The sequence below is a fragment of the Pundamilia nyererei genome, unplaced genomic scaffold, assembly GCF_000239375.1.
Source record: "Pundamilia nyererei isolate P.nyererei 1_Seehausen unplaced genomic scaffold, PunNye1.0 scaffold00084, whole genome shotgun sequence".
In the NCBI taxonomy this organism is placed as follows: domain Eukaryota; kingdom Metazoa; phylum Chordata; class Actinopteri; order Cichliformes; family Cichlidae; genus Pundamilia; species Pundamilia nyererei.
In genome coordinates, this window is record NW_005187485.1 from 2,603,410 (window position 1) to 2,630,210 (window position 26,801).

The 26,801-nt window shown below is 42.6% G+C and overlaps 1 protein-coding gene across 2 annotated transcripts; it reads right to left on the reverse strand.

The window, feature by feature from the left end:
* Nucleotides 1-311: 311 nt before the first annotated feature.
* Nucleotides 312-25,131, reverse strand: ptpn3 (protein tyrosine phosphatase non-receptor type 3). 2 transcript variants are annotated; one of them, XM_005738590.1, is made up of 27 exons: nt 24,986-25,131; nt 24,239-24,295; nt 23,573-23,714; nt 20,917-21,051; nt 20,715-20,757; nt 20,444-20,525; nt 19,211-19,255; nt 19,076-19,128; nt 18,750-18,867; nt 18,558-18,645; nt 18,366-18,454; nt 14,327-14,390; nt 13,750-13,952; nt 13,537-13,662; nt 13,255-13,416; nt 13,040-13,133; nt 12,864-12,941; nt 12,707-12,763; nt 11,067-11,223; nt 10,765-10,940; nt 10,357-10,447; nt 10,072-10,133; nt 8,390-8,536; nt 7,563-7,691; nt 3,951-4,096; nt 3,704-3,839; nt 312-979 (listed from the first exon to the last, which is right to left on the reverse strand). In XM_005738590.1, the coding sequence occupies exons 3-27, from the start codon at nt 23,639-23,641 to the stop codon at nt 905-907; spliced, it is 2,625 nt and encodes an 874-aa protein (XP_005738647.1). In that variant the 5' UTR covers nt 23,642-23,714; nt 24,239-24,295; nt 24,986-25,131; the 3' UTR covers nt 312-904. The 2 variants fall into 2 exon arrangements, with proteins under 2 accessions (XP_005738647.1, XP_005738648.1); XM_005738591.1 differs by having other exon boundaries at nt 24,235-24,295.
* Between the last annotated feature and the right edge of the window lie 1,670 nt (nt 25,132-26,801).

The window sequence follows — 26,801 nt, forward strand, 5'->3', positions numbered from 1 at the left end:
CTGAATCCCCACGAAAAAAGAAAAAAAACAAAACACAGCACGGTGAATGGCACATCCCATTAAAACATCATCATCATCATCACGAACCAGTAGAGATGCCGCAGTCCTCCCAGCAGTGATACAGTTTGCTAATATTTTGTCATAACCACACCATTTGGGCTGATTTGTGATGCTGAGATAGCTTCCCTGATGTGATGCCAGCTGAAGCTTAAATGAGAGCGCCGCCTTTTTACCTCGGCGAGCAAATTCATTCTGTGGAAAGATGTGCACAAGACATTTCTTCAGCTACAGTAAAGGACAAAAGCAGACACATGGGTATAAATCAGTGTTTATTGTGTGTCTTTAATAATTTAATAGTGATGGACGGTGCTCAACTTGGCGTGTTGCACCACCATGACTTTTTCTGCTGTAGTGATCTAAGGTCAGCCTTAATCTTCATCTCTGGACTCACGGACAGACTACAGATTACAATGATCCCAGTCAGCTTCTGCTCCCCCCCCTCCGTTTGATCCACTGACTGAGAAGCATCAGTCTAAGGCACATGTAGCTTAATAGGCAGAGGCACCAAACCAGAGTGGCCTCTTCTTCAGAAATTAGCAGCAGCTCACGTCAGTCTTACATCAGTCTCTATGGAGACCAGAGCCTCTATAAACTTAATGCACTTTCAGCAGAAACTAAGGCCGGCTAAGGTGTAAGATTCATATTCTTGCACAGACAGGCAGATCAGAAACAGCTGTGCAGCTAGGTTCACTCTCATTATCCATGTCTGTGCTCCTGTCCTATAAGAGTCTTATCTGTTTTTGTTTGTTTGTTTTTTTCTAGCTCTGTAGATCTCTCTGTGGAAGTCGTCTGCTATGAAAAGAGGCAGAAAAGTGCGGTTGTCTGGTCCTGGCGCTGATTTGGGTTACGGTGCTGCAGCTCTCTCCTGTTTCTCTTTGTAGACTCGCAGAATGGCTTCACACACAAACTGGAACTGACACTGCAACAAATAAAAACACAAAATATTATTAGTTACTAGAAAACAAAGCAGTTTCTGATGTGATAATACTGGCAAAATAATAACTTTCCAAAAAAAAACTCCACGTAGAGAGCGCATTAGCAAAAGACACAGTTCAATGAGTTTGCAGTTCTGATGATGATGGTACCAGGACGAAGAATCAGAGGAAGGAGATATTAAACTCAAACCCACATGTGTGACATTAGAGGGAAATCAGAAGAGTAACCGAGAGAACAATGTCACTGTGAGTAAAATAACAGCGCTGCGGTGAGATTGATAAAAAGCTCTCAAACAGCTACTGAGACGCCTGATAGTGTAATTGATTTGTAAGAAATTCATATCCGTCCTGTTTTCAAAGAACTGCATTACCAGTAAGAGTCTGTCTGGGTGGTTAAGAACCCCCCCCCCCCCAAAAAAAGCACAGAATAACAGCCACATTCTCTCCCAACATTAAAGGACGTCCTCTGAATGTTTCCATTACTGATACACAAACATATGGGGGAAACCTGAGGAAGTGCTCCATCAGCACAAAAACATCACAGAGATGAATCCTCAGGGAGTGGCTCTCCTTTCCAAAATAAGGGTGATAGTGGTAGCAGCAGAGGCTCAGGAGTATGCTTGAAGCAACGAGTAACACCTTTCCTCTCCTTCGACAGCTACCACCGAGGTGCTACAGAGCACGGCTTCCAACCCCAGCTTGTGCTAGCGAAGCTTCTCATAAGCCGCCATCAGTATTATACAATGGCAGTCACAAGGTTCTTAATTAGAGTTACAGATGGCAGAAACCAGCAGATGTCCACATCTGTGACAGTGGGCTTATATAAAAGGGCAATTCTGGAAACAGCAAGTCTTCTCTCTCTTTCTAAAATCTCCTGTGGAGTTGCACAAGGTGGTTTAAGAGAAAACTTTCAAGCATGCAACTAATTCTTTCAGGATTCGAAAAGGTTCTAATAAACCAAATCAGCTAGCTAAGCTCAATATTATTTTCCAGTTAATATCTGCACGTTTAATGTGAACCCATTTTTTACCCTCACGTAGAAATGAGCTAAATGCCTCTAACTTGGAGCACAGCTGCTCCAGGTCCTTTTGAGCTGAAATGTGCCAACTGGAGTGTCTCGGATGATCCTAGCGATCACCTATCAGCTGCTTGCCAAGGAGTTACAGGTATGTAGCAACCAGAAAGAGACGCTGAATTAACCCCGGGCCCCTCTGGGGAGGAAATCAAGGTTTGGAACTTCCTCCTGGAAGTGTGATTTTTAATCTATGGCTCTCTTCCACAGCTTGTATTTGTCCCGTCTTCCTCTCTGACCACCAACTGGTTGCAGGAGATGACTGCAGCTCCCTGAGCCGGGTTCTACCAGAAGTTTGTCCCTGTTAAAAGGGAGTTTTTCCTTCCCACTATCGCCAAAGTGCTTGCTCATAGAGGGTCATATGATTGTTGAGTTTTTTCCCTTTTCTCTGTAACACTGTAGGGTCCTTACCTTACAGCTTTGTTTAGCTATCTGTATAATCAATAAGAGCTGGAATCAGAGGAGTACACAGGGCCTGAAGAAGGGATGCAGCACAGGTGTAAACACACGTGCAGCTAGGGCTGGGCCATATCATACTGTTCACGGTAATACCGGTGTAATGTTAGGCATCGATAAGAAAATGAAATATTGCGATAGAATATGTGTAAAACGCCGCGCAGTGCTTTTGTTTTCATACGCACATGGCGGAAAAAACATGGTGGCGATGGAGAATGAGAAGGCCGAAAGCTGATCGTTGAATGTAACAGATAAACCAGAATTGGTTTGTAAAAAAAGGGTGCCAACTTCAGTGGTGTGGAACTGGTTTGGTTTTTGTCCGTCAGATACCCACCAAAACACAATTTTTGGTAGAACATCCAAGCGGCCAAAAAACCTGGGGCTGCACGGCATCAACGCAAGGGGTGATCCGCGTTAACGCGGTTATGGCGTTAATGTCATTTTAACAAGATTAACGCTGACAGCACTAGTTTTAATACGACTTTGGTAAGCTACGAAGCTGCACCGTTTGATCATTACGGCTACCATAGTCAGGAGCCTTGCGGAGTGATACATACTGTGCTTCAACATAATATCACCGTATTGTGTGTGTGTAACCTCTTTTTAAGTTTTGTGGATATTATACATGGTTATGCTCAGGATATGTTGGCCTATTTCCACTGGACATGCTTTTTGGTTAAACTGTCACAGCAAGGAATTTGCATTTGCACTGTTAAAATTTTATATAGCTTTCGTGCACATAAAAACAGCTGCTTGTTTAAGTGAAAATATATTGAATATATTGGGTTTATTGCCCTAATAAAGTTGTGAAGTTGTAAAGTATTTTGTCTAGAGTCAATTATATTGTCAGTTATATCGTTATCGCAAATTTTCAATTATATATCATGATAAATATTTTTGGCCATATTGCCCTATGTGCAGCATACAGAAGCTACAGGAGAACAGTATGTTCAACCTTCAGAAGCTCCTCCAGAATGAACTGAATGGAAATGTGACTAAAAGTACTGTGAACACCTTTTAGGCTGTCTACAGTCCAACAGCCAATGAAAAGACAGAAAAACAGAAAGCAGCTAGAAAATCTCTTCAGATACAGATTATCATAATAATAAAATCATAAAATAAGGAGGTTAATGAGGCAGAGAACAATCACAGAGTACAAATCCTCGTTCTGTCTCTGTACCGTGGTCTGAACCATCATGGCTCGTTGATCTCTCAGTGTTTTGACAATGTCCAGTGGGGACACTGGCTGACCCTGGTCCAACTGACTCAGCGCCGTTTCCATGGTGATCAGAACACCTGTCCGCCCGATCCCAGCGCTGCAAATGTAATTCAAAACAAACACGGCATTAAGTTTAGAGGAGATGAAGGTGCAGGGCATGCTGGCAGTTTAAGTATACCTTGTGTGTGTGTGTGTATTTGTGTGTTACCTGCAGTGTACCATTAGTGGCTCTTCACCTTTCCTCCTCTCCCTGACCGAGCTGATGAACAGCAGGAAGTCTGAAGGGTCGTCCGGTACGCCGTGGTCCGGCCACGCGACATACTGCAGGTGTGTGACTGCACGTTCCTCTCCCAGCTAAACACACGAGTACAAAAAACAGAACACACAAATGACAAACAGATAATGAGAGAAATGAAAATGAAAGCGTTGCATAATCAGTATTTAATATGATAAACATGGAGCCTTTTGGGAAATATGCCCACATTAGACGGCACGGGGCTGCAGGCTCAAATACTCTGACATTATTCAGTATGAGAGGAAACAAAACACCACAGAGAGAGCAGTGGAAAAAAAAAAAAAAAAAGAGAGCAAAACAAGCATGTGGCCAGTAGGTGACACCGAGATTAGGAAGCGAGGGAGGGACGCAGAGAGATGAAAACAGGTGGAGAGTAGAGAGCACAGAAGACCAGAGCTAAAGGGAAAAAAAGTGAAGGCAGGGAAGAGAATGGCTGAGCTGAGAGTTTATAATGGGCATGTGGCCTGTGACTCCTGTGACTCCATGCAGGGATTAACTCGCTCCGCCAGAGGAACAGATGGGCCCACGCAGCAGTATCTGTGTACGCATGTGTGTGCATTCATACTTCATGCCTCCTTGAGCATTATCTGTTTATTTACCTGCTCGCCCAGAAAGGTGATGTGAAAGCCTTTAATCTGATAATCTGCCATATTACAATCAAGCAAACAAACGTCTCGCAAGGATCCTCACGTCAGCACAGCTGCCCGCTCCCAACGACACAAACGGGGCCATGTAATTTGTCTGTATTCGCTAATGCACATGCCCACCCACCCACGCACACATACAGACCAAACCACCCACATGGAAGGGACTTGTATGTTGGCTGCAGATAAGTTTGGCAGCTCCCTGTGGTGAGCTCCGTTATGTGGCATATGGCACGAGCATGATACATGCTACTGCAACATATAAAGAGAAAAGCCATGTGTGGGGTCACTGAGGTCATGCCTCTCCGTGCTCCATGTGCACACGAGAGCAGGTGGGAACTTTGCTGTGGATAAAATGCAGTTCCTTGAATAGCCACTTGAGGCTTCAACTAAAAGTGAGTTAATCTCTGTAAAAACCCATGTTAAAATGACCAACTTCAGCCTGGTACAGAAACAGTTTTAGTCTCTTTTGCTAATTTGTCCCTTTGTGATAACTGTACCGGAGTAAAATGTTTAAATAACTCACCTGTTTAAATGTTTCATAGGCTTAAAGTTTTGAGTGGGAGCTGTCTTTTGGACATTTTTATTAGTCACCTAATGGAAGATGTGAGTGGGGGTCGAGGCGCCTGGGAAGGTATCTCAAAACTGTTGTAGACGTCTGACAGTTGGTGTCATAAGCCATCCCCTCGGTTCCATGGTGGTCGTTCACATTGGACATCCATGGCCTCTTACTCTCCTTTCAAGGAGTCTCGTAGTGGTTTCACACGAAACCTCTTGTGGTACTGACCCATACCTCTATTTAAACCTTGGCTCATGTGATGAGGCACATCATTAATAGTAGGGACAACCCCCATTAGGGTTTAAATACCTGGGACTCTCTACCATTTGCTTTCAGAACTCTTAGATTTCACAAATCTGAAAGAAGTCATCCACCTTCTTTCCAAGCTCTGAGAACTGACTAAGAAACTATGCTGGCACTTTGCAAATCAATTTACTACTGATACTTGATCCTCTCAAAAGCAAAGAAAGGGACTGAGAATCCCAACTGTGCACAAAAAAACAACAAAAACCCAGCCATGCAATGACGCAATGAAGAACAAGCTGACCTTCCAATGTTTTCAGTGTTTGCTATCTTTAACTTCACTCTCTGCAAACATCACTCCGAACTATGTTACAAAACAGTTGTTTGTTAAACAGTTTTTGAAGCATAAACTTCAAATAAACAAGCTGAGATGATTTTCCTTCAAATCTTTGTCCAGCAAACCTTTCAGCTATGGGGGGAAAACCCCAGCCACACATGCCGTGAAGCTAAAACAGCAAAAGTTTCCCCTTTAGTGATGCTGGTGACTTTTCCCTCATTAGCCTGTGGCAATAACACCAAGTGGCTACAAGTAAATATTTATCTATCTACATCATTACTAAACCAGAATAATTGAGAGAATGGACACTGTTTCAAGTTAGACATTCATAGAAAATACAGGACAGACATTCAATGTTAAGTGCACAACACTAATCCACAGGCTCAAAGGAAGTGGTGAGTTTTTGGCAAGAGATATCAGATTTCTTTTTTTTTTTTTTTTTACTATCCCACATATCAGAACCAAATTTTCCAAGCTGTTAGAGCCATGTTGGAGGGAGTATTGAGACTTGGACGCCAATCACTCACACATGTTTTGTCCCAAAATAAAGTTATTCTGGAGAAACATCTGTTTGCTGCTAAGTAAAATACTACAATATGGGTTCCACATTACTCTTTCAGTCTTCTGTGGTTAAAAACACTGGTTTGTAAAATACTTTTAGTGGCCTCCAAATTTTTTTTGGTATAAATCCAAATCATCAAGCCTCAAACAATGACTGGACACTGATAACGATGGAACTAAGATCTACAGCAGAAATATTTACTAGAAAACGATAAAAACAAACTGCTGTTTATCAATGAACTGAGGATGCCGGCGGCAAAGGAAGCCTTATGTACAATCTAGGGTCAAAATACGAGGGCAATCCCAAAAGTAAGGTCTCCTATTGTTTTAGAAATACGAACAGTATCGTTGACTTCCTGCCTGTTGGACCACAATAAACACTGACAGGTGAAACAGTGGAAAAACTCAGAAGTGCATTTCAGAACTGGAGAAGAGGAATGCTGAGCAAGGGTGTCAGCATTCTCCACGACACGGCGCGTCCACACGTTGCCTGTCAAACTGTCGCTCTCCTGCAAAACTTTGGTTGGAACTTCATCACCCACCCACCCGACAGTCCGGACCCAGTGACTACCACCTGTTCCCAGAGTTGAAAGAACATTTGTCCGGAAGGCGAAACTGCAGCTATGACATGGGAATTGTAAAACTGCCACAACGTCTACAAAAATGCATCGACCGAAATGGCAATTATGTAGAAAAATAAATAAGTCTTCAAGCTTTAAAATGATGTAAATATTATGGAAAATAAATGGTTGTTTGTATTTCTAAAACAATAGGAGACCTTACTTTTGGGATTGCTCTCGTACATTGCAGTAGTGTTTTTTAGCTTGTTCTGTTTTCCTGTCTGTGTAATAAAAACGTAATTAGGGAGTTAAAAATAGAAAAACACTTAGAATACATATAATGTGGTGTTTGCAACTTAATCTAGGTTTACATACATAGTGCCAAGACAATCGAGACAAGTTATACTCCAAAATAAAGAGCCCATAGGATGCTGAAGAAAACTCCAACAGCAAAGTAACCCTTCTACGAACAAGGGGTTGGTGAAAGCGGGAAGGAAAAACTCCCTTTTAACAGGAAGAACCCCCAAAAAGAAGCAGGTTCAGGGAGGGCCAGTCAGTTTGAGAGGACAGAGAAAAGAAAAACTAGTCGATTAACCGCTGCAGTTGCTTTTGCTACTGTACCTCTGTGTGTGTCAGGGTGAACTGCCGCGTCACATACGCCAGGTTACACTCCTCCGAGTGGCACTTCACTCGCATGGGCCCATAATCCTTGGTTTCAGGCGGATGCGGCCAGTACTGGTGGCACTTGGTCTGCAAAGTGTATGACATCACCAACAAATTGCATTACTTCTGGCATGAGTCATGAATGAGGATAGAGTTTACTACTGCTACTACATCAGCTGCGCTCTGCTCTCAAGAAATCAAAGTCATATTAGCAGTATGCTATGTTCCACCTGGCAATCTGAGGAACAAAAGCAGTTCATCAGGAGCAGGATGCAAACTGAGAGTCAATATGTGTGCGTGTGTGCGTCTGTGCAATCCTCAAGTAGAAAGAAACTCAGGAGACTTGATGAATATCAGGAAAATGATCAATTAATGAGAACATCTGGTTTCCAAGCAACAGGCAAGCTGAGACAGAGACATGTGCATTCAGCAAGACCTTGATATCTCGCTGCCTTGGCGTGGATGCGCCTTCACCCTCGAATTATTTATCTCATTGGCATCCCGCTCGCACTTTATATTTAGCTATTCTGTACACCGCGAAACACTGTAATTACTCACAACAGTGCAAAATAGATCATTTCTGTGTGCCAACATCAACGCGGAACCTTCCAATTACAGCAATCATGTGACAAATTAAACATGAAACAGCATGTAATCACTATGTTAATGCACCGCTGATTGTGAGTTGTGTAATTTCAAGCGTTTCCCCTCTCTGTTCGCTCTTTACTCCTTTACAACGGTGGCTGTTACAGGATAAAAGCTCAAAAGCATAAAATGATGTATACCCGTCCCCTCTCTGTTAGAGTCGTAAGCATGATGATGGTGTGTGTCTGTTGCTCCCAAACAGTCTGCCAAAAGTGAGTGAAGGTCTGTGGTAGTGGACCCTGAGCTGCAATGTAACGTAAACATACACCAGACACTGGGGGCGCCACCTGAGAGAAATACAAGGAAACACACACATATACACACAGAGTGGATGAGTTTACATTAAAACATCAAACAGATACAAGCCCAAGCAGCAACGTCTGTGGACGAATGAAAGAAGCTAAGGTGGAAGTGCCAAACAACCTGCAATTCCTATAGTGGCCACTTGAGGCTTGCTCAAAGAGTGAGTCAGTCCACACAGACTTCCCCCTCCTTAAATGATCATGTTTACAGCATTAAAGTACTTTTGGTCTCTTTAGTCAGTTTAAGCTAAACTGTACAAGGCATGAATTTCATAACTTAGAGCTCCAACCATATGTCCCAATAGAGTTTCTTTATATTTCCGCCTCTGAGGAGCCTGACTGTTTTGTCATTTTTAAGGTGGTTTGAGGTTGAGCAATTGTTTTCCCGACTTTCTGAAAGTCATTCAAAGGTTTTGTTTGGACATGGGCTTCTTTTTCACTCATCTTTAATCCAGTCCTGGACCACTTTGAGAGTAAAACTTTTTTTGTGAAGCCACTTAGCACTGATCTAAAAGACATAACCCAAAACATGAACCAGTATTGTGTCTACACATAACAGAAACAGAACCAATTTTAAATGATATATTTAGACCTTTGTTACTAGCAGCCTGTTGCAAAAACACATGATTTGTTCCCATTTAAAGTTAGCGCAGTTTGACAGACATAAAATAGCATAGAAGTGACAGGTCTAAAAAAATATTTTCAGTAAATGTTCAGTATCTGAAAGTCATGTCTTTCAGAAACAGGAAAGAAACCACCAAGACCTGACACAGTGCCTGAGAGATGCATCTGGACCTTTAGCTGATCTATCTACTCTTCACTGAAGCCTCATCAGAAATGGTCTCATTGAAGGCTGGCTGTCTAGAACCTATTCTTAAGGGAGGGAAACAGGGAGAAAAGGCTGAGGTATGACAAAGTACAGAAGGACTGGACTGAAAGTTAGTGGCAACAGTTCTGATACAGTGATAAATCAGGAAGAGGTCAGGAGAGATGTACAACAGTGTCTCCAGCCACTGTGAGAGCATAATGTGTCATGAACACTGCTGCATTTCAGTCAGCAGTGTTGGGAATCTTAATGAAAATAGGGTAGAACATACAGATTTTTATCCATCATTTGAAAAGTGAATGTCTTTCAAGAAGTCTGGAGAACTATTTCTGAACACTACTTAAAGAAATAACAAGACATCTTTACTAAGAGAGGTCAGGATGTGTTGAAGAATAAAGGTGGTCATATCCAAATATTGACTTTTAAGCGTGACTGAACTGTTTTTGCCTTACATACTGTATTTTCATGTATGCTTCACATGTTTCAATAAATCACTGCACATATTTCCCATTTCCCTAGCAAAATCTAAAGAAATGAGGGGTTTGGCACAGTACTGTACGGTCGCTTCTGCATCCATAAAATCAACAAGTGTGCAGACACAATTTTGAATTAAAAATAAGACTCGGAAGTGGCTATTTCAATTTTTTATATATAATCTATGAACAAGACACAGTTTCATATCAGTAATATTTACCGTGATGTGGCTGGCATTGATATAATCCTCCTTACCCTGCAGCACCACTCTGGTAGTGTCATCTGAAAGTAGAGGAGGACAGCAGTGTGAGAGGGTCACATCAGAGCTGTCAGCAGACCCCAGGCTCAGCCAATTAAATTTCATGAGGAGTCACAGGAGAAACTTGCAGATCAAGGTTAGAAAGGCAGCACGGAGGTGGGTGGTGGGAGGAATTGAGGGATGGGGAAGCACCCGGCTGTGATGAGACCAACAGCAGGGCATAAACAAAGAAACAGGAGCACTTACAAGGCAAAATATCCCGATATCGATTCTTCTCCACGTTCTCAGGGAGCCGAGCACAGCTCAGTGTCAAACCGGGCTTCCTCCTGTATAAATTCTAGAAAATACAAGCACGTAAACACACCGAGAAACATACACAAACACAAACTACAAATTCCAGGCCAATCACGGTGTCTTGGCTTTAAATCTTCATGGATCAAATTCAAGTGACGATTATGGCCAGCATCTGTTCAAACACAAACACTTAAAAGCTTGTTATGATCCCTCACATAACCGAGAGGGACAAACTAAATCCTGCTTAAAATAATAAAATAATAACACAAATGTGCCTGCTTGTCATTCATTCACGTCTATGAACATAGTACACCTTAAAATAATAATCCAGTATTCAGCTCCAATTTGCATCTTAAATACCTCGAAATGGAAACAGAGTGAGCCTGTCTGTATCCCCCTCTCTAGTTGCCTCATGGATTCCTCCAGTGTGGGGGGGCGCTCTGACGGGCCAGGTGAGCGTGGCTTTTCTTCCTGTGGTTGGATGTTGAGCGTGAGGGTGGGCAGCGAATGCAGCAGGGGTGTACCCCGGCCAGGACCTGTTTTAGAAGGACAGTTCAAGGCTGTAATAAATATTCATTGAAACATGACGGACAGAGTGCACACTTGGATCACATGCTGTCTCAGCACTTTTGTCTGACAGCGACACACAAACACACACAAACCTTTACGTCTGATGAGCAAGGTCAGCTGCCTGGTGTGCGACTCTCTGCTGGCTCGTATGAACATGACAACCTGGTCATGTGTGTGTTCAGAAATGTCTCGACCATTGATTAGCACCACCAGGTCTCCTTCCATGAGTTTGGGGTCGCTTCGATCTGCCTACAAACAACAGAGAGTTGTGTAAGCAAACTTTGACTTATGAAGTGATTTAAAAACATTCTTACTATCATACATTTTGTCCACAAGAGATGCGCGCAATGGCAGCAACTCAGTGCATTTAGACATGTAGATATGGTCAAACTGAGCATCAGAAAGGTGGGAGAAAGATCCTTAAAGTGACTTTAAACGTGCCACGGTTGTTGGTGCCAGACAGGCTGGTGTGCTCATATCAGAAACTACTCATCTGAGCCAACCCAACCTTCTCTAGCGTTTACAGCAAATATTCAAAAAAAAAAGAAAGAAAGAAAGAAATATATATACAGGGAGCAGCAGTTCTCTGTGCCATAATACCATCATCCCGGTGTGTGATGGGATCCGCCAGGGCTGCCCTTTGATTCTGTTCATAATTTTTATGGACAAAATTTCTAGTCGTAGCGAAGTAGTGGAAGACTTTCACTCGGGTGGTCTCAGAATCTCATCTCTGCTTTTTACGGATGATGTGCTTCTGTTGGCTTCATCGGGTGATGGACTCCAGCTCCCACTGGACGAGTTCCTGCCGCAAGTAAAGGAGTGCAAGTATCTCGGGAGAGCGGGAAATGCGGTTGCAGCACTAATCCATCAAGGCGAAGAGAGAAAGCTGAGTGTAAAAGTTTGCAGGTCGATCTACGTCCCTAAGAATGAGATTGTGGATACAAGTAGCAGAAATGACCTTCCTCATTTGGGTGGCTGGCCTCTCCATTAGAGATAGGGTGAGAAGTTCAGCCATCCAGGAAGGGCTCAGAGTAGAGCCGCTGCTCCTCTACATCGAAAGGAGCCAGTTAAGGTGGTTCGGGCATCTTACAAGGATGACTCCTGGGTGAGGTGTTCCGGGCATGTCCCACCGGGAGGAGGCCTCGGGGTAGACTCAGGACATGCTGGAGAGATTATATCTCTCGGCTGACTTGGCCGATAGATATAAGCTCGGACCTAGTCCCTAAAATATTACATTTTTATATTTTTCTGTCATATTTATACAGTTAGTATTAAACATGGCCAGCATTTCAAAGACCGTGGTCAGTGTGTTTAAAAGTAGCCGTATGAGATAAAAACACAGGAGTGAGATGACTTGTAACACTCGGTATCCAAAGTATTTCATGCTTGGCACAGATTTTGTCATATTGTCATCTTAAGAGGCAATATAACAAGGAAGAAGAACTTGTCAACTCCCAGGATAGAAACATGGAACTAGAAATGAACATAACAGGGTCCCTTATGTTTTCTGTTGGGTATGACAAAGATCATTAAAAATGTCACTTAATAACACATTTTAGAAGTTGGCACCAGAATATTCCCCATGTAGATTTCATCTAATGAATTAGCTCATCATTAGTGCTCTATTTCTTTACAAATACATAACCACAAGCCAAAGCTGATTTTTTATTACGTGTTTATGTCTCATTGTTTTTTCATGTAAATTTGTGGAGCAATCTGAGTGCTTTCTTACCGGCGAGTCGGGTTTAACATGCGATATGGCTAGAGGCATCTTCTGATCAACGCCACCCTAACAGGAGGAGGCATCAGAAAATTAAACCGAGGAAGAGTGCAGCAGTAATAAACATAAAACTCTGAGTGTGTGTCGTGAATAACAAGCACAGACCTACCTTAACATTAAAGCCAAACTTGCCCTCCTTATCGGGGGCAATGCATATTAGCATCAAGTCACCGTCACCGGGAGCACCCTGCATAGATGATAACTCATAATCAACACACATATACTGAATACACACACATGAATAAATACACCAAAACACACAGAGCTGATGGTAAGATAACAGACCTTATTGAACTGGGGTAAGCTATCCTCGTCTGTTATGCTGTCATCGGCTTGCAGTGAAATGTCATCTGTCGCTGGGTTATAATCGCCAGAAATGCTGAAAGACATTAAATAAACAGAATTTTTTTAACAGTTTGGATGAACCGAAAGCTTTGACACATTCCTACTGATGCAGGTCTGTTTTATTAGACAGCGTTTCTGTTATAAGAGATACTAACTGCTGAGGTGAACCCTGCCCCTCACTGGTCTTGGAGCTGCTCACAGACGCCCGGTATGTGTAGAAGACATCTTCCCCCTCTGACATGTCTTTCAGGTCAGTGGTCAGCTCCATCGAGGACGGGCGAGGTTTACGGATGCCGTGGCGAACTCGAGGACTTCGCCTGCCGCAGACAGGAGAGAGCGGTCACTTTTTTAAAATCACATTACAGGAAATGGCACAAGAGGAATGAAGAAAGGTTTAATATGAAGCGCAGCGGAAAACTTAGTGCTGGTGACTGTACCAGTTGGGGGTGCTCGGGGGCGATCTGGAGGGCAGACTCTTGGTCTCCAGGTGCTCCGATGACAGCGACCTCCTCAGGACTGGGTTCCACACCATCCCCCCGACCACTCGCTGGCAGACTGGCCCACTGCAGTCGAAGACAGAAATGACAAATCAACTTAAAATTTCTTTGCCTTCCTGTGAATAAGTATTGCATGGATGTCCAAGGCCTCACCTTTCAGGTTTACTGTTGCCCAGGCCTAGGTGCTGTGTGATCAGCTTTCTGTAGGACTGAAGTGTGGTGTTTTTCAGCCTGGAGCTCCTGGGAGAGCGGTTAGAGGAAAAGAAGCAGTGATGGTCCACGCAGGATCGCCACAAGTTCTTACAGGTCTTGGGGCAGGGCAGAAGCAGAGACATCTCACAGTCCTGGGTTTCTCCCTGCAACATGCACAGTTTAGGCTCTAACTTGGTCTTTATACTGCAAACTGTAGCATTCAAGGTCACATCAACTTATGCTGCTCAGGTTGTAGTTTTAACTGGCAATAAAATCTTCTATCGCCATATTTTCTGAATGATTTATTAGCTGTCAAGCAGAGAAATGCAGAAAAATGTGCCAAAATTATGGAAATTAAAATCAATGCCATATTTCTGTGCGTCTGTGCACACAACGGAGAATAAAAATAAATCATAAATCTCCATGTGCCACAGAGAAAACAGATATGCCAGCCAAGAGTGTAGTGTAATTAAGAGCAAGAGTTTGCTGAGGGCAGATTTCCAAACTATTAATAAGGAATACTGAAAGGGGAACTCACGTGCTTTTGTTTCAGATGTATATCAAAGCGTTTCCTCTTAAAAGAAATCTTGATGATGTTCCCCCTGCGTGGAAACAAAAGGACGGGATTGGTCGAAAGGTGATGAATCACGAGAAAAATCATAGAGAGAGACAGAAAGAGATGAGCTTTCATAGAAACATAAGACCCAAAAAGTGCCACATGACAAGATCAAAACACCAAACAGCAAACATAACATATACAGTTCTGTGCAAAAGTCTTGAGCCACCACACGTTTAAAAAAACAACAACTTTACTTAATAATAATAATAATAATAATAATAAATTTTTATTTATGAGCGCCTTTCAAGTCACCCAAGGACACTTCACAATAGGATAAAACACTTAGTAAAACAATGGCAGAATAGGAGCAATAAAATAAAAGCACAAGATAAAATTAACAAACAGTGGATTCACAGTGAATATGCAGATTTGAACAGATGAGTTTTGAGTTGGGATTTAAACTGTGGGAGAGAACCAATGTTTCTTATTTCTGGGGGCAGAGAGTTCCACAGCCTGGGAGCAGAGCAGCTGAAAGCTCTGCTCCCCATGGTGGTGAGGCGGAAGGAAGATACAGCAAGCTGGATAGAAGAAGAAGAATGAAGCGAACGGGCAGAAGAGGTGGTGGTTCACAGGTCAGAAAGGTAAGGAGGAGCGAGGTTATGAATGGCCTTGAAGGTGAGCAGTAGAAGTTTGAAAATTATCCGGAATTTCACAGGGAGCCAGTGAAGTTCCTGAAGAACAGGGGTGATGTGCTGGTAGGAGGGGGTTCTGGTGATAATGCAAGCAGCAGAGTTCTGAACCAGTTGAAGCTTATGGAGGGATTTTTGGGGGAGACCATGCAGAAGAGAATTGCAGTAGTCAATACGGGAGGTAACAAGACTGTGGACAAGAATGGATGTAGACTGGATGGAAAGAGAAGGAAGCAATCTGTTAATGTTACGTAGATGGAAGTAGGCAGAACGGGTGAGATTATTGATGTGAGATTTATAGGAAAGTGAACTATCTAGGATGACACCTCCAAGCAGCCAGACTTTGTCGTAATTTTCAAAGTGCTCTTGAGCAATAGTTCTCCAGGCTTTGTAAACATCTTTGGGCATTGGCTGCTTTTTCACTTAGTTTCATTCGTGTTCTTGTACCTGACCATTTTTGGTACAATGTTTTTTTATCTGTTAAGCCACTTAACAGTGAACTATGAATCATATGTGAATCATCTGTTATGTGATGATCATTTCATCATAACAGCCAAATTAACAAAGAACCAGTTTACGTGATATCTTTAGGCTCTTTGTTACTAGCAGGCTGTTGCAAAAACATGTGAATTGTTCCAATTTTTATTAGTCGGATCTATGAAAAATGAAAAAGATAAAGTTTGACAGGCATAAAATAGTATTTTTGCACCAAAAAAAAATTGTTTCCCAAAGACATATTAGCTGAAAACTTGACATATCTTGGTGTAGTGTACATTGTGTGCCTAAAATTGTTGAGGAAACTGGACAGGTGGATTAGAAAAGAAGAAATGACAGGTCTGAAAAACTGCAGCAGATGAAACCTATTTTCAAGTCATGTCCTTACGAAACAAGAAAAACATCCAGAGACATACATCTGACCCTTCATTTCATCAACTTACTGTTCACTGAAGCCTCATCAGAAATGGCCACAGTGGAAGGGTGGCAGACAATCCATTTGTAAAAAATCGAAGCAGGAGGAAAAGGCTGAGGTACGACAAACTAGGGTGAAAATCAGTGGCAACAGGTCTTGTATTGTCATGAATCAAAGTAGGAAGATTTTGGTTCAAATCATCATCAGTATACAGGGAGTGCAGAATTATTAGGCAAATGAGTATTTTGTCCACATCATCCTCTTCATGCATGTTGTCTTACTCCAAGCTGTATAGGCTCGAAAGCCTACTACCAATTAAGCATATTAGGTGATGTGCATCTCTGTAATGAGAAGGGGTGTGGTCTAATGACATCAACACCCTATATCAGGTGTGCATAATTATTAGGCAACGTCCTTTCCTTTGGCAAAACGGGTCAAAAGAAGGACTTGACAGGCTCAGAAAAGTCAAAAATAGTGAGATATCTTGCAGAGGGATGCAGCAGTCTCAAAATTGCAAAGCTTCTGAAGCGTGATCATCGAACAATCAAGCGTTTCATTCAAAATAGTCAACAGGGTCGCAAGAAGCGTGTGGAAAAACCAAAGCGCAAAATAACTGCCCATGAACTGAGAAAAGTCAAGCGTGCAGCTGCCAAGATGCCACTTGCCACCAGTTTGGCCATATTTCAGAGCTGCAACATCACTGGAGTGCCCAAAAGCACAAGGTGTGCAATACTCAGAGACATGGCCAAGGTAAGAAAGGCTGAAAGACGACCACCACTGAACAAGACACACAAGCTGAAACGTCAAGACTGGGCCAAGAAATATCTCAAGACTGGTTTTTCTAAGGTTTTATGGACTGATGAAATGAGAGTGAGTCTTGATGGGCCAGATGGATGGGCCCGTGGCTGGATTGGTAAAGGGCAGAGAGCTCCAGTCCGACTCAGACGCCAGCAAGGTGGAGGTGGAGTACTGGTTTGGGCTGGTATCATCAAAGATGAGCTTGTGGGGCCTTTTCGGGTTTAGGATGGAGTCAAGCTCAACTCCCAGTCCTACTGCCAGTTTCTGGAAGACACCTTCTTCAAGCAGTGGTACAGGAAGATGTCTGCATCCTTCAAGAAAAACATGATTTTCATGCAGGACAATGCTCCATCACACGCGTCCAAGTACTCCACAGCGTGGCTGGCAAGAAAGGGTATAAAAGAAGAAAAACTAATGACATGGCCTCCTTGTTCACCTGATCTGAACCCCATTGAGAACCTGTGGTCCATCATCAAATGTGAGATTTACAAGGAGGGAAAACAGTACACCTCTCTGAACAGTGTCTGGGAGGCTGTGGTTGCTGCTGCACGCAATGTTGATGGTGAACAGATCAAAACACTGACAGAACCCATGGATGGCAGGCTTTTGAGTGTCCTTGCAAAGAAAGGTGGCTATATTGGTCGCTGATTTGTTTTTGTTTTGTTTTTGAATGTCAGAAATGTATATTTGTGAATGTGGAGATGTTATATTGGTTTCACTGGTAAAAATAGTTGAAATGGGTATATATTTGTTTTTTGTTAAGTTGCCTAATAATTATGCACAGTAATAGTCACCTGCACACACAGATATCCCCCTAAAATAGCTAAAACTAAAAACAAACTAAAAACTACTTCCAAAAACATTCAGCTTCGATATTAATGAGTTTTTTGGGTTCATTGAGAACATGGTTGTTGTTCAATAATAAAATTATTCCTCAAAAATACAACTTGCCTAATAATTCTGCACTCCCTGTATATGGAGGAGAGGTACGTCAGTGGGTGTCTGCAGACATTTGTAAAGCTCTGTCATGGTTTGGGAAATTCAGCCAGTGTTGTTGAAGATCTTGTTGAAATTGAAGGAATTATGAACACAGAAAAATACAATCCAACTTTGATCACCATGCAATATGATGTGGAAAGGGTCTGATTGGCCACAGCTTCATTTTTCAGCATGACAGTGAGTTGTGGATTGGCCTCCCCAGAACCAGGACCTTCAACATTATTGAAGCAGTGTGGGATCATGCTGACAGCGAACGGAACAAAAGGAAGTCAACATCCATAGAAGAGCTTTGAATGCCCTTCAAGAAGCCTGGAGAACTATTGCTGAAGACTACAAGGAAGCTGCCCAACAGAGTTCTGTGATGAAGAATAAAGGTGGCTGTACCAAATACTGGCTTTTTTTTTTTTTTAGGTTTGAACATGTTTCACACGTTACATTTTCTTAGCAACATATAAAGAAACGAGGGTTGACTCAACAAATTTTGGGAATGCAAAAATACCTGGATTGACATAGCAAAACAACAAACAAACACAAGAACAAAATAAAAGCTGCAGCATTAGGTTGTAATAGTACTCCAAATTAAAAGCTTGATTAAAATAAGATAAGCAGGACCATCACTCACCACGGGAAGAAACTGGAGCAAATCATATTACAAAATATTGCAACACCACTTGAAGCCAAACCCACCATGAGAGGGGCATTGTTGGTGTCCTGGGAAAGAGAAGATGAGGAAAAAGACAAAAACAATCAAATCTAAAAAGAAGAAGTAGAAGTCAAACCATGACACAAGATGTTAAAAGTTTAGTCACAGTACCGTGGCAGCATGCAGCTCCACTCCATACAACTCTAGCGTCCGTGCTGTGTTGAGAAAACAGAGCTCTGCATCGCTCTTCTTAAGCCCTCTGAGAACATGCAGTCACATATAACAACAGCAACTAACTGCACAACAAAGCAGCCATTTTTATTATTTCAGTGGCGGCTAGATGTAGTGAACTGTCTTAATTACTTGTGTTGTGGATGCAGATCCTCCACTTTAGATAGGAAGTCTTCATCCTGTTCAGGGATGAAGTGCCATTTTGAGAGGTAACCAGGGAGCCAGGACGGACAATGATCTCCCATTTCCGCTGCAGATGGTGGAAAGAGACACTGAGCATCCATCCACACAGAACAACATAACCAGCAGCACACATCCGTGTATCCTGACATCTGGTGTACTGTAAGAGCTGCTAATTGAGAGGATCGAGAGCATCCTCACAGGAATAATTACTCACAAGGTTATTATTGAGCCATTAATCATTTGGGTTTTTTCTAGGAAGAGATCGTGAGACTTACACTGCACAGCATAAGAAGCCAGCACTACAGCTGCGCTCAGTGGGCACTGCAACCTGCAATCATATTCGATGATTACACTAAACATAAGCTGTGCACAAGGGAGAGGATACTTGAATTTGATTTTCTGTTACTAACCGTCCTTCTCTAATGTCACTCCTGATCTGGAGGAAGTACAGGTGCCTGGAGGAACAGGACAAGAGGAACTTTTAACAACCCACACCTTTGTTCTGTAGCCTACAGAAAACCCTTTGAAGCGGTTTGACCTATTGCTACTGCTAAATATGTCAGCAGGCTAGCCTTACTGGCTACGAGTCAGAAGGTCCAGTCACACTAAAATATTTCAACAAAGATTTTCTCACACACAAATACCCCCGACTGTTCCAGGTTTTTCGCTTACGCTGTAAAATCTCTCACTGAGGATCAAATGGGAATGGCAGCACACGTTTTACACAGAAAATAACCATCAAATATCTGTTATTTTGGATCATCTGGTGTTGCAGATTTTGTTTTGAATATTTCAATAACTGCTGAGGCTACTGAAAATCGACTTTCAGACATTCGTGTTGCCTTCAGGATCAATCCTAACAATTTTTGATGAACTGGTCCCTTTTCTATCCAGCGCTCCACGCCGAACAGAGCACATAAGCGCCGTCAGCGATAACATTTAGTTCAAAGTGTCACAGAGCTGCTAGAATACAGCAAGACTCTTCGTCTCGTGCAGTCATCATTTGGAGGAGCCACTGCTTCACATGAAACTAGTTATTTGGCCTAGGAGTAGGCCTGCAAGATGCAAAGAAAATCTCTGTTATTCAGTAACACTGTATAATACTGTAATGACAATATAACACAAAAAAAGCAAATACTTAAGTGTGCATTTAAGATGTAACAGCTCAAAAAAGGGTTTTTCCTTTAGTTTCTGAGAGGCTAAGGTACATTGTTGTAATGCTCAGGCAGTGGGAGGTTTTCTCATTTTCCCACTCGCTATTATCCTGCTGAAACTACTTTCCCTTATTCACAAGGGGGTCGCCACAGCAGGTAGCTCAGCATGCTTGACTTGGCAGATTTTTTACACCGGATGCCCTTCCTGACGCAACCCCCAAAGGGATCTGCATCTCTTCCCAGGACCAAACCAGGGAGCCACTGCTAGCTACCTATCCTGCTCTTGGTATAAATATAATGTTCTCTGTCTGGCAGGTTTTCTTAGCAACTACACTACATTCCTTCTTTTGTGTTGTGTTTATCACATATCTTTGAATCCCAGTGATTATAAAAGTATTAACTAATCATCACAACTTAAGAGTAAGCCAAACTACTAAAACCCAGTCGAAAAAATGAGAAAGCCATCTATGATAAGCGTCACGTACTAACCTTGTCTGTTCATCCTGCAGAGAGTTGGGATCAGAGATGAAGAATCGTACTCTAAAGTTCAGATAAAAGGGGGACACGAGGCCTGCAGAGAAATAGCAGCTTATCAAAAGTGGAACACATCCATGGGCACAAGTTCACCTCAATCTTAAACTGTTCCTCTTTTCTATTAGACTCTCTCTTTATCTAAGCATTTAAATTATATTTAAAATGGCTAGAAACATAATTCCAGCTGAAGACAGTTAATTCTCTGCAGGCAAAACAACTGAGATACCTTTTATCTGCTTCTTCAAGGGCTTCTCGGGCTCCAACCATCTCTGTAAGAAAGGCATTCATTAAGTATAATGGCTAACTGGGGCTAAATAAAACCATTTATGTAAGCATGCCCCGTGGTTATCATCAACTAAACAGCAATCAGCATGTGCAGTACATTACAATCTCAGTTGCAATGTGCAGCAGAGGAACAGTGAGCTCACTGGAGAGTGTGCGTTGGCTGTGATAGAGGCAATGGCTGTGCTGGATTCTCTGATCTGCAGACTGAAGAGCTGCCTCTCCTGCAGGCGCAGGTGGTCGCATACTAGGTCCAACAGAACCACGCCTTCATCCTGCTTCTGAAAGATGGAAACAACAACAAACAGCATCACAACCAGCCAAACTTTCCGGTTGCTTATCTGTACACCAAAATACACCGATCAGGCATAACATTATCACGGCTGACAGGCGAAGAGAATAACACTGATTATCTCTTCATCAGTGCACATGTTAGTGGGTGGGATTTATTTGCGAGCAGGTAAACACGCTGTTCATGTGTTAGAAGCAGAAATAATAGCCAAACGTTGGCATTTGAGCGAGTTTGACAAGGTCCAGATTGTGATGGCTGAACGACTGGTCAGAGCATCTCCAAAACTGCAGCTCTTGTTGGGTGCTCCCGGTCTGCAGTGAACCAAGGAAGGAACCAAGTGGTGAACCAGCGACGGGGGTGTTGGGTGCCAAGGCTCAGTGATGGGTGTGGGGATCGAAGGCTGGCCCGGGAGGTCTGATCCAACAGACGAGCTACTGTAGTTAAAATTACCAGAAACGTTCATGGTGGTTCTGATAGAAAGGTGTCAGAATACACATAGTAATGGTGTCCATGCTGACCCCCATCCATCACTGAAGGCACCAACAATGCAAGCATCATAACTGGACCATAGAACAACATGGAAGAAGGTGGTCTGGTCTCATTAATCGTATCTTATTTTATATCACGTGGTCCGGTGTATATGCGTCACTTACCTGGTGAACTCCTGGCACCAGGATGCACTATAGGAAGAAAGCAACACCGGGGAGACAGTGTGATGCTTTGGGCAATGTTATGTTATGTGGATGCTACTTTGACACATATTACCTACATAACCACTGCCACAGACCCATATACCCTTTCATGGAAACAGTAAACACTGATGCCTCTTTCAATAATAATAATAATAATGCGCCCTGCCACAAAGCAAAAATGGTTTAGGAATGGTTTGAGGAGCACAACAACGAGTTTGAGGTGATGACTTGACCTCTAAATTCCCCAGATCTCAATCCAATCAAGCATCTGTGGGATGTGCTGGAAAAACTCGATCCATAGAGGCTCCACCTCACAGCTTACAGGACTTAAAGAATTTGTTGCTAACATCTTGGTGCTGGAAACCACAGCACACCTACAGGGAGCCTAGTGGAGTCCATGTCTCAGTAGCTCAGGGCTCTTTGTACAGCAAAAAGTGGGGCTAACACAATATTAGGCATGCCATTGATCTTATCAGGCAAAGGCACTATTAATCATCTTGATCTATTAAGTTTTGCTTTGCAGCAAGCTCCACATGCTTATTTCTCACCATATTAGGCACTTCAACAAATTCTAACAATGGTTTTGGTTTAGATCCACCTTTCCTCAGAACACATCTTTGTTTTACAACACTCCCTTCTCGAGAAAATTACTCTGTCACCCCCGGTCCAGCTGAAGCCATAACCCAGAAAGCGCTGTCTTCTTGGCTCATACACAGCCCACATCTGACTTTTCTTTAGGCTACATTTCACACTGACGAACAGATTTGACTGAGGCATATGACTGCCACAGCTCAGCCACAGGTCTGCCACATATGGGCCAGATGTCAGGTGTCACACCCAGCACCTGTCATAGCCTGTGTCGCCACAGCTCATGACATTTTGAGCTCCGCAACCACAGCCCAAAATGTGTCTGCAGACATTTTTCTTTCTTTTTTATGATGCTTTTCTTTTTTTTTACTGAACACCAACGTGACTTAGCACACCATGTGCAGACCCCTGCTGTGGAGTGTCTTGGCATGTATTAGTAAATCAGATAATGTTTATAATATACACATCCAGGGACTTCAGAAAGCCCATCAGCAGCACAACATTCTGTACTTTGAGCTGTTCACTGATTTATGAATCCCTCTGAGGGACAACCCTACAGCTCATCTGCATTTCCTTCTCTCTTTTTCTTCCCGCTTTCTGTTACAGGAAGCATATTCACATCACCAGAGGACCTTGTTTACTAGAAACTGCGGCAAACAAGGTGTGTTATTCTTTTGTAGCAATGCACACTATCTGGACACAAAATCCAGGTGATGATCAGTTTAAACCGCCTCTGCCTCCCTTAGAAATGCTTCAGTGAAAGTCGGCGAACCTTATCCAAACAGAAGCAGCACAGGAGCCAAATAAAGACAGTAATGGAGAGTTGGAATTGGATGCTCTTTATGACCACAGCACTCTCACTGTTCTCCCATTGTTCACATAAAAATGCTGCACAGAGCCTGTCCTGGAAGGCAGTATCACGCCTGTCAGTGTGTATACTGCCATCAGAGGCCAATGTGATACGCCGACAGCGTTAAAGGCTTCAAGTGTGGCGATCACTAGAAGGAGATGAGCATGCCCTTCGAACCAACGTCGCATTGTTGAGTGAGAGATGTGGATCAATGGGAACAGGAAAGAATAGTCTGCCACTTCATCACGTGTGACGCAACAATCATTAATAGAGTGCACGGGCAGAGAGAAGTAACATGTAATCTGCTCAGAAAGGACATGTGTCTGTGTGTTTATGGGTGTGTTTGCGTGTGTGTGTGTGTGTGTGTGTGTCTTACGCACACTGACTCTGAAGGTCTCGATAGTGCCGTCCAGCAGCTGAACCAGGCAGAGCAGGTCCGGTTTTGGCATGTCTGTTACCAGGGTAACTCTGCCTCCCTCTCAAGACAAACGCCCTGCCCTCAGCCTGTCACCGAGAGGGGACCTGGAAACACACAATCACACACAACCACACAAAAGTGTCAGAGGTTTCCAGCCTGTTGTCTTGCACAGAAAGCACCTCCCTTCTGGATGACACTGTGTGGTGAGTAATATATGTGCCTGATGGAGCATCAGACTGCAGTGAGTAATGCACTGTGAATGTGAAGGAGTGACTGTAAGTGTATGTGTGCATGGTTTGTGTAATCCCTTATTATTTGGCCTGGGTCTGAACATGTCCCTTCCCTCTCCCTGCTGCTCTCTCTCTGCATCTCCCCGCCTTTCACAGGCAGCTGAATGATAAGAATGTTAAACATTTTCAGAGTTGAACACGCCCCATCGACAGTGCTACACTGATCCCAGACCAACCAGAGAAGGAATGCATGAACACAAAAACATGCACTACAAATGCACACATGTATGCATCCATGTATCATACATGTCTGTGTGCACGCACGCTCAAAGGTAAAAACAACTCTGACACTGCGTTCCATGTGCAAGCATTGCATGTGTATGTATGTACATACTTACATGTGTGCAGTCCTCAATTTCCAGGTGAACCGATTACTGGATCTGGCAGGCCTGTTTCTGAAAGAACACACAATGTCTGAGTTAATGTTTGAACACAGTGACACACTCTGAATATATTAGAGCAGAGCTGATGTCAATCTGATGACTGGTTTTCCATAACAACCCGCTCACAGGCAGACCTCTGATGAATTAACAAGTAAATGTTAGATTTAAAGGCAAATTCATCATCATGTGGCGACTGTGGCTTCACTGCGTCCTTTGCATCTTGTACCTATTACTCATATGTTGTGGCTCAATCGTACCAACGAGGGAACTGGGGACGAATTAGCCTATTTTATTGTGGTAATAAGGCATACTTATGCTATAACGTTACCAGCACACAAGTTACAAACGTGTACTGTGGATAAACTTAGACGATAAAGTTCAAACAACCCGGTTTGTGCTGCTTTACCTGATAAATCACTAACAAACAGGGCCTGTCTCAGTGTATTAGGCCCGCATTTCTGAGCTCCGTCTGTCTCAGCCTGTCGATAATAAACTCTGTCGTGACCTCGCTGTACTTTGTACCACAGCGCGAACAAGGAACCTGTTGACAGCCTAAAGTTTCTCTGCTGCTACACCCAACAGGAGGAACGCACAGTACTGGCAAACTTTCCTCCAACCACCGCAGTCCTCGCTAAAGCCCGGCCAAGTTCGTGTTTTCTGGGAAGAGAAAGGTTTAAAGGACATTAAAAAAGGCTTTACTACCTCAGTGGTGCCGCTTCAGAGACGGGTCATATCCCTCAGGAGTGTGCGCGGAGAAAACCTCGGAACGGGGCCTGTCGGAGGAGCCAGGTAAAGTAGGTAAATATCCGGGACAAGTTTCTCATCCCTGCCTGCGCTGACTCCGCGCGGCCCCGCCCCTTTCTGCGCGCCCACGCTGGGAGGCGCGCAGGCAAAGCAGAGGAAGTCTGGAGCATAGACTGTATATAAAGACAGCCTGTAAGAACAAGGCCCTGCATTAACAAGCTTGCAGTTTTATGTATGCTTGTGTTTCAGTAACAATAAAGCTTATCTTACTTTATCTTTTTAACCCCTCAAAGCCTGAATCATGAAATAATTGCCTTGAAAAATCTTTTAACAATTAAAATAAAATTAATTAGATATTAATTAAAAGCAGAACAACAAACGTTATCGCAAAATTTGAAAGTGACATAAAAAAATAAAATACACGATGAAATGTTTTAAGTTTGCACTTTACTCTACTCAAAGATTACATTTTTTACAATTTACCTTTTTTGTGATTAATAAAGGTGACTGTGTCTTATTTTTATAATGATAATAATAATAATAATAAGATAATAATATATTCGTCTCATTAAGTCTGAGATCTCTCTTTCAAACCAGACACAAAAACTAAAAATATATACGCAAATTAAGACAGACAGCCACCTAATAAAATAACGCATTATACATAATCACATATTATATGTTTAGAAGTGTTATTCTTCCCATTTATTTATCCAGGACTCAATATTAGCTTTAATAGTTTTAATCTTTAATTTATTTCGTTTATGACAGGTGCACTACTGAGGGTAATTCAGAGTATGTGAAGTTTAAGATCATGTTGGCATGAAATATTCATGAATATTCTCAGAATATTCTGTATTAAAGCTCAATGAAGTGCTCTAGTTTCAAAACAGGAGAAGCACTGCAGCAATGTGCAAACACATATATCGTTTTTTCTGACAGCAGACTGATGATTTCATAAAGCTGTTCGCTCAGGAAAAGGAAAAGGTGTTTTTTGTCCAACTTTAGGATTACAAAAACACGAAAAGCCTCCAAGGTTCTTCATCAGACTTTATATGCTTCAAGAAATGTTCTGGCTTGATGTCACCATCTACAGGACACTTGAAGTACTGCGGCTCTCTCCTCCATGTCCTCTCATAGTAATACATAATAACAAAAATACACTTCCAATAGCTGATACTGACCAAATACGAGAGACATGTAAAAACAAAACTGTCTTTAACTGTCATAGTGTTTGATGGTAATGATATGCAAGTGTAAAATATTTGAAATTCCCACTTCAGACAGAGATTTAAAAAGTAATGATGGCACACAGTGTGAAAACCTGTCTTAAAATGTTCCAGCATAGTGATTTTAATTGTTCTTTGTACTGTATGTAAGCTGAAACAGGCAGAGATGAGATGCGTGTCAACCAGGTGCTTGTTCACCAGCAGTGAGTATTACACAAATCAAAGCAATAACACTGCTGACCACAAGCGGCATGCTGTTTCAGTAACACCCTCTGATGTTAGCTGACAGCCCTTTGCTACTAGATGACTCATAGTTGGATGAGGCAGCCTTGTCAACGAAACTAATGAATTAAATATGTTTGATACATGTTTCATCACCTCTTTTATTACACTTCATGACTTAAACACCACAACACTCACTGACTTCTACCTAAACTCAAGTTATTATTACTATATACTGGCACAACTAAGCTTGCCATGTTATTGTATACCATATGTTCTTTCTCAGGGCAGACTTCCACCAATAGCGCCTCATACAATATTCA